This window comes from Ceratosolen solmsi, unplaced genomic scaffold (genome assembly GCF_000503995.2).
Source record: "Ceratosolen solmsi marchali unplaced genomic scaffold, CerSol_1.0 scaffold61, whole genome shotgun sequence".
Classification (NCBI taxonomy): Eukaryota; Metazoa; Arthropoda; class Insecta; order Hymenoptera; family Agaonidae; genus Ceratosolen; species Ceratosolen solmsi.
The window spans coordinates 2,889,713-2,898,471 of NW_011948435.1; the positions used below are offsets into that span (position 1 = coordinate 2,889,713).

Consider the following 8,759-nt stretch of genomic DNA (forward strand, 5'->3'; position numbering starts at 1 on the left):
TAAAGTCTCGTCCTTTCCCTTAGAGTGAACTCATGCGAGGAAAGAGGAAGAAATTGCAGAAGGGTCTTGCTCCTCGTGGGCTTGTATGACGTCGCGCCTCATTTTCCTTGTGTACTCTCCGCGCCCCTTTCACTGGGGCTGCGGTCGACCTCCTCTCGGCCACTTCCAATATATGAGATCGCAAGTCGAACACACACGTCACTTTACTCCCGGGCGAAGAACTTGAACGTACGGAGCTTGGAAATTTCATGACGAGCGCACCGGTGAAATTCAATGCAACATTCTGTGATACAAAAACGGCCAATATCGCCAATGATATTTTTATTTCAAATTGGCATGGGAAAGTGACTTTCCTTTTTCTGCCAATTACCCAATACGTCAAGCAAGCTCTTCATAAGCGGCCGGAAGAAGCGTTATGCACAGTCGATGAGCACCATTGCGCTCAACATTTTAAGAAAGTCCATACGCGAATTATCACAATGTCTCTACGGAGCATCCGCAACCTTCCATACATTTTATCAATTACTTTACTTTTCAATGTTACAATACAATATTAGGGGAGTGTCGTTCTTATGCACTTGCGAAACTCCTAATCTCGTCGACGATTCGAGCAACGTTAATTCTCCCTCCGCCCCACTCTCTTTGGTTTTGTTTTCTTTTGTTTTGTTTTTCCATTCATCCGAAGAAACGCTAATCAACGATCCCAATGAAATACTTAAATTTTTCGTAAAATGTATATTAAGCAAATAGTTAATAATGCTGGATGAAAAACGAAATAAATGGCGGATAATTAATAATCATTACACTAAGCTTTCGTTTATAAATACAATACACTCTTGCCATATTTTACTTTATTATTATGATTTAAAACTTAATGTTCACTCAATGTTCAAAGTTTTATACCGAGAAAAAAAAATTTCCTTATCTGAACTGAGTAAAGAGGAAGGGACATCGACGTTTTGCGTCGTTATTATCTCGGTTAACTTAAATGTCGACTTATTTTTCTAACACGAGACATTTTAATTTTAAACCTAATACAAAACAAGTATATTTTTCATTGAAAATCTTATATACCGTATTTTACAATTTTTGGTAAATTGTCCATTGATTCTACCGGATATTCTATTAGTTTTTTATATTAAATTCTTCTTGATAGTCCCTATATTGCTTCGTTGCTAGAATGTTCCAGAATGTACCTCGACCTGCTTTTTCATACCTTCTTACATTGACATTTTTCGTATAAAAGGTGAAATTGAATTTTATTTTTGAATAACATTGTAAACGAGGCTTCTTAAAATTGCCTTAGATAATTCAATTAAACGTCACTCTGTCGCTCAATTATTCTCATTCCTTTTCCTTCTCAATTAAAAATACTCACGCGCGTGCCTGCGCGCACATATCATGTTGTTTTTATTATTATTATTTTATCTCTCAATTATTTCTTTGTGTTTCCTTAGCAACTAATTTTTAATAAAATGCCGCTATGTCCTTCAATTATAAATATATATAGACGCATATGGGATTATTATAATCCGTGATTATCATTATTTTTTACGAATATTTGAAAATAACATGTTGATAGCTCAAAGGAGTTTTTCTTTCTCTATGTAGCATAAACGCAGTGTAACGAATAAACGTTAAAAACATGATATTGAAATATTTACTTCTAAGAATTAAAGTTAGTAATGTGGACATATTTGGAATCAAAAATAAAATTACTTAATAAAATGAGCTAAACTTTAAATGAAATTAAAATACGAGAAAAATACATGCAATTTTCAATATGTAGACATATTTACTTGGTTTCCTTATATTTCGATTATTACATCTGTAAAATCGTTTCAAGTATAAATACATACATACATGCATACATACATACATGCATACATACACACACACACACACACACACACACATATATATATATATATATATATATATCTTTGTTTAATACGCACGAGTTGACATTAATATAAGAAACGGCATTACCTCAGTTGAAACGGCTTAGTTTTTTTCCTTTAACGATTTTAATTATTTGAAAGCCTGCAAGTCAATCGCGTGAAATACTCCATTTCGGTACATTGATCGAAAACATTTATCGATAAGCTAAAATTGTTATCGATCTTCATTAGCACTTAAAGGCAAAGAAGAAGGAAAGATAATACGCAAATAAAGCTTTAGGGAGTGGATTTAAAGAAAGCACAAAAATACAGAGAACAATCAATTATTCACCCCAAGCCGATCCCACTGTTTGTATTATTTTCATTTACGCTCGAAATCATAAAAAATTCATCTAAAAAATTGCCTTACTGGCTGAAAAGAAGAAAAGAATCCTCCCCTCTCGCCTATCCAATTGCTTCGCTCGATCCTCGCAGTAGTCAGTGGCGCGCGCGTCCAGTCGTAGAAAAAGTCACATCTGGACCAGCGGACTCGGAGCCAGGGTGGGGGCCCATCGGACCGAGGAAATGCTCTCGCGGTCTAACAGTTGCCGCCGGGGCGGTAAAAATGTCGCAGGTGTGACGCACTAATACACGCACGGCACGCGCGAGTGCGATTAACCTACGTACGAACTCGTCATCGAGCCCATCGATCATACGACCTCTGTGTGCCTAATCCAGGAGAGGCGGTGCCGAGGTGGCCCAGCGACTTTTCTACGTTCTCGCTCTCCGCATGTTTTTTTCCTAATTTTTTTGTTTTTTTTGTTTTGTTTTTTTTGTTTATTTGTTTTTTTTTTTGTTTTTTTTTTTTGTTTTTTTTTGTTTTGTTTTGTAGGGGGATCTCGACCCGTTGGTGTATACATGTAATTGGGAGAGAAGAGCGCTTGAGCTTCCCGGATTTGCGAATCCTGGGCGTTGTGTTGGAGACTCTTTTGTGGCATATGCGGCTTAGATGCGCAATTATATAAGGTGAATTTACCTATTTGCATAGTTTATGGACTTATGTATACCATCTCATTTTTGTAAATCCTGTTTGCCTTGGTATCGCTATTTTTATCTTGTGCTCGTATAATAAGAGTCTTCTTTCGTATTGGAAATACGAATTGTTTTTTTTTTTTTTTTATTTTATTTTTTTAAAGACAACACTTTAAATGGTTAAAGTCCAATTCATAAGGACAAACTTCCCGTTAAATTTCAATTATAATTCATCTTAGTGCTTTTTGGGAGAATGTCAAGTGCCTTAAGATTTATATATATACATATGGAATTCAAGCTTAGGGTGATTTATTATGTGAAATGATGTAATTGTCAGCTGATTAATAAATTATGTCAATTAGTTGCCTCAATACGAATATTTGCAGTTTAACAAATTACATTTTCAAAATACGTATATTCTTAGAATTTTTAACGACAGCCAATGAAAGAGCGAAGAAAAATATTATTTTATATAACAAAAAAATTTTTTTTTTTTTTTTTTTTTTTTTTGTTAAACTAACATTGCCACTCACTCCAATTGTTTTATTTAATTTCATTACTCGAGAGGATAATATAAATATAAGATATTCTTTGCACTTAGGACTTATTGAAGTGCCAATGTGATTTCTGCATGCTAATAGCATTGCATGATCAAACATTTATTGCACATTTTTTGGATTAAAAAATCAATATAAACAATTTGTATTACGTCTATTACTGGATCATTACTATAAGATTTATAATATTATAAGCCAAATATTATAATATTTCCAAATGCCTCGATATTTTATTACTGTGACTTGCTACAAATTGTAATATAATGCTATACGGATAGAACATATATGTATTTCAGAGTAATTGTTTAAGTTTCGCTTAATAACTTATTGCATAGACATGTTGACTGAATTGAAAAATCCGCTGATACATAATTGCCCTGACAATTGACAACAAAACAAACATATTAACAGAATGATGATGACAAATAGGAACAGTGAGTGAGTTAGTTCTTCAATGATACCACGGCCGCGATTCCTCGTCTATGAACAATTTTGACAGTTAGTTAAACGCCTCGTCATCTCGTGATAAACCTTCCCATTCTCCCTGTTCTTTACCCGGCAACTTAATAAATGCCAATTTCACGATCCTCACGCCCACGAATAATCCACAGGCAAGTGTTCACGATACGTTGTAAAGGCCAGCAACGAATCTCGTATTCCCCTTATATCAATTTCTCCCCGTTTTCTCTCGAAATATTGAAAAAATTGCGGAAGGGTCGAGGGCGCCACGGTTGCGTTTTAAGCCCCGACTATAGATTCGATAGTGAGTCATTGCGTATACTTAATGGCGCCCGAATCTTTATCAAACTTATCTCCATTTTTCCCACGTAAGCCATTCCGGGCACGCATAAATATCTACATAATGCAGACACTTATATTCCGCCACGGCTATATCATATTCCGATACCGCGGATTGCGTGAATCAAAGCCCCGTGTGCGCCACGCAATGCCCAAAGCATTCATTGCTAATTAATTACACGCCTAGGCTTCTTTCACTTCTATTCTATTCTATTAACTAATATTGATTCATTAGAATCTCGCGCGCATCGACGCTATAGCAATTTCGAAATGTCGTTGAATTCAAATTTAAAATCGATAATTGATAATCTCGAAGCGAATGAAGAACGTCTTGATTTCTAATTCACTCGCTCGATTAGTTTGGGCTAATCAATGCAATGCAGGCATTAGCTTGATTTTCGCGGTGTCCTATTAACCGGGAAACATCCCGGAGTCCCGCGACCTCGGCCTCTTATTATTTAGGCAAATTATAACATTTGCGCAAAATAATCCCGGTCAATGGAATCTTTTCGCCAAACGCCCTCCTGTCTTTCTTTCCTAATACCATCATTTGGCCGTTTAAACAACAGTCGCTGACTTGTCCTCTCGCTTTTTTTCTTTTACCGCTAAATCGAATGTCAGTTGGACGATGATCGTTAAAAGCAGTCCGATCGATCAAGATCCAGCCTTTCCTCGAACCCCCATCATCTCCGTCGCGCTGAAAATAACATTGCCGCCAATAATAGCGCCGGCTTATCCCGCTCGACACGGCACCGATCCTTCGGCCCCAAAAGTCGCTCGCGATTTTCAGCATGACAGGCACGCGCGCACGCGGCCGCCTCTCCCCTCGGTATGCCCCTTCGCCGTGGCGCTGCTGCGTATCATCGTCCTTTGTTGGCTTTCTCGAATCATAAAGTCTTATTCCTGCGGCTTATCCTCGTGCGTGCCGTCATATTGCTTACAATGCCGCAAAGAGGGTCGTCCCCGTCGCGCATATGCGCCTCGGGCAATCCATTATTCCTCGGGCTCTAAGGACGACGTGGAGCGGACGCCGCGAGTGCACTCGTCTCGTCGGGATAAGTCCTTAATACCGGCATCACGGTCGAGCGACTCTCGTTTTGCGATCGCGCGTTATGATGTATGCGAGGGGGTGGGGACTGCCTTTCGAGGGCGTACTCGCGACTGTTTAGCGACCGATGACAGTAACGAATAGTCTGGGGGTGGGGTTGGGGGTTCCTCGGTCAGGGAGCGCGTCTGCGGAGTGGAATATTGCAAATGGCAGAGAATGAAACTTCCGATTGCCTCGACAGCGCACTTGTGGAGCGTAATGAAGTTGCGTTTAGCGCTTTTGACTTCCCCTGTGAATTGGACGAGGATGCGAAGGCGGTTCGTAGGTGGCGTTAACCGCCCGTGCGAGGTTCTCCCCTCCCCTACACTAATACATATAGTAGTTGGGCAAAGTTCTCCTTCAAGTTGTATATCATATAGACACCATTTGCAAGCTCGTTCGTGTGTTTTGTACTCGGGGAATGTCACGTGCGTCAATGTTATTTGATTTAATGTCATAATTCGAGGTGTCGAAGTAATGGTGAAAAGTGGCTCCATGGATTATGAATTTAAGGAATTTTCTCACGCAGTGCCACTCTACTTTATAAGCAAATTCAAGAGCGAGAGTAAAAAGAGAGCGAGAGAGAGAGCGAGAGAGAGAGAGCGAGAGAGAGAGAGAGAGAGAGAGAGAGAGAAGAAAACAATAAAGATTGTTGTGGGGGGTGGGGGGATCAAGGCATTCAACGCGTGTGGCATATTAATGTGTTTTGCTTTATTACATTATTTCATTATACATTTTATAATTCTAAATACTTGTATTTTAGTGCAGATTACTAATGTAGAGGTCCGAAAAATTCAAAATAATGTTTATTATGATAAGCGGACGCCTAAATATACAATAATTATAATGATTAATTATACGCGTTTTAATGAATTGTTTCCAATGTATTATTGTTGTTCAAGATGCACTCCAATGAATTATTGTTAATTACAAATAATTGCGAGTAAGCTAAATTATTTTTCACATAAACGTAAGCATAATCTTCATTTATTTATACTTGAATTGATAATTGTTATAATAGTTAATTGTTTAATGTGGCGTATATTCAAAATTTATGTATTCCAAATATATATATATATATATATATATATATATATATATATATATGACATTAATGACACTATATTCTTTCAGATAATATTTCCCTCCGCGTTATTCAGTATTTTAATTGGTCGCAATGGAGATCGGAATAATTGAAATGGCCGGAACGTTGATCATCTTGTGGCTAATTTATTATTATTTTACAATGACCTTTGACTTTTGGAAAAGCCGCGGTATCCCAGGCCCTGAGCCCGTGCCACTATTTGGCAACATTCGAGATATAATTCTTGGTAAAGTGTCGATTGGTAATTACGTCGCGGAAGAATACAACAAGTACAAAAATTATCCAATGTTCGGTATATTTGCCAGTCGAGCTCCAATTTTAATTATCAACGATCCCGAAATCATTAAAGACGTTATGGTCAAGAACTTTTCGTCCTTTCTCAATAGAGGTAATCGTATTTTCGAAAAGGTCGAGCCTCTTTCAGCAAATTTAATCAATCTCGAGGCTGCGAGATGGAAGCCACTTCGAACTAAGCAAACAACCATGTTCAGCTCCGCAAAACTTAAAGACATGTTTTATCTTATTCTGGAGTGTGCGAGCAACCTTGAAACAACTTTGAGCGCAAAAATCGAAAGTAATGACATCGTGGAATGCTGCAATCTTGCTGCTAGATTCACCACAGACGTTATTGGCAGATGCGTTTTTGGAATTGACATGAACGCTCTTAAAGATGAGAACAGTGAATTTTGTAAAGTTGGTTTAAAGTTCGTTAATGTTAATAAATGGAGGGCTTTTAAGATGCGATTCAAGCAAATATTTCCATTCTTATTTAAATTACTTGGCCCTATTATGTACGATTACGAAATCAATGACTTTTTCATTAATACGATGACGAGAACAATGAAGCACAGAAAAGATAATAATATTAAAAGGGGCGATTTCGTTGACTTATTGAATGATTTGAAAGACAATGCCGACCAATTAAAGGATATCGGTAAGCTTACAAATATCTTATATACCCATTAATGCTTAGTAGTTAGAAGGATATTTCAAATTTTTATGAAATTTCCAATTTTCGAAGCATTGCATTTTATTAACTAGACACTCTATCGCTCATTCACTTATCAGCCTAATAACAATAATTCTATCATAATAGTAAGTAATAATAATTAATGTTTTACAAGTATCTAATGCTATTTCAGAATTAACGGACACTCTCTTAACAGCCCAAGCATTTGCTTTCTTTTTCGCTGGTTTCGACACTTCGTCTACAATCATAAGTCATATTCTTTACGAATTAGCTCTCAATCAGTCCATTCAGAACAAAGTTCGAGTGGAGATAAACGAAGTTTTGATAAATAACAATGAGAAATTGGAGTTTACGCTGATCCAAGAAATGAAATACTTGAACAAAATATTTTGTGGTAAAAGAATTATTTATTGATCATGTAATTATTAATACATGACAGTTTTTGCAATAATTTAATGTATTACTGTTTTGTCGTTGTTGCTGCTGTTTCTTTGTTTGTTTGTTTTGTTTTGCTTTTTTTTATTTGTTTTTGTTTTTATAGAAACGTTACGAAAGTATCCGGTAATTACCATTTTGACTAGACAAGCAACAAATGCATTCACATTTTCTCAAACACAAACAACCATTCCGAAAGATACAAGAATTTGGATTCCAGTGTATGCGATTCATCGAGATCCAGCGATTTACACTAATCCCGAAACTTTTAATCCAGAAAGATTCGACGAGGGCAATATGAAAGAAAGACACACATTCAATTATTTACCTTTTGGCGCTGGACCACGAAACTGTATAGGTAACATTTTATCTACAATTAAGTAAGTCAATTTAAATAATAAGCTCACTCGATAATAGAAGATTATATATACGCAGGTGCACGATTCGGTAATTATCAAACGAAAATTGGAGTCATAACAATATTGAAGAACTACAGGGTTGACATTTGCGATAAAACGCCTATTCCTTATGTCAGTAATCCGAGAAGATTTTTACTCGCGCCCAAAGAAGGCATACACTTAAAATTTACAAAATTAAAATAGTGTATACTTTGTGTGTGCGTGTCTGCGCGTGTGTGCGCGCGCGCGCGCGCGTGTGTGTGTGTGTGTTTTTTTTTTAATTTTGTCAGAATAATCCAAATAAATGTTTTACAAGTTATTAAATTACAAGATATTCATACAACATAATATATAAGAGTATTTAGAATTATAAGACATAATTAATAATATATGACCATTCGTTTAAAAATCAATGAACTAATAATTACAGCTTTCATTTGTCCAGCAATTTCTCTTCCTTCAATTTCTCTTCCTTCAATTTCAACCTTACACCCCTT

General features: G+C 36.7%; 1 protein-coding gene across 1 annotated transcript; it reads left to right on the top strand.

The window, feature by feature from the left end:
* The first annotated feature begins 2,779 nt into the window (after positions 1–2,779).
* On the top strand, positions 2,780–8,477 carry LOC105364962 (cytochrome P450 6A1-like). The gene is made up of 5 exons (XM_011503008.1): positions 2,780–2,906; positions 6,489–7,393; positions 7,602–7,823; positions 7,971–8,222; positions 8,300–8,477. The coding sequence occupies exons 2-5, from the start codon at positions 6,532–6,534 to the stop codon at positions 8,464–8,466; spliced, it is 1,503 nt and encodes a 500-aa protein (XP_011501310.1). The 5' UTR covers positions 2,780–2,906; positions 6,489–6,531; the 3' UTR covers positions 8,467–8,477.
* Positions 8,478–8,759: the final 282 nt, after the last annotated feature.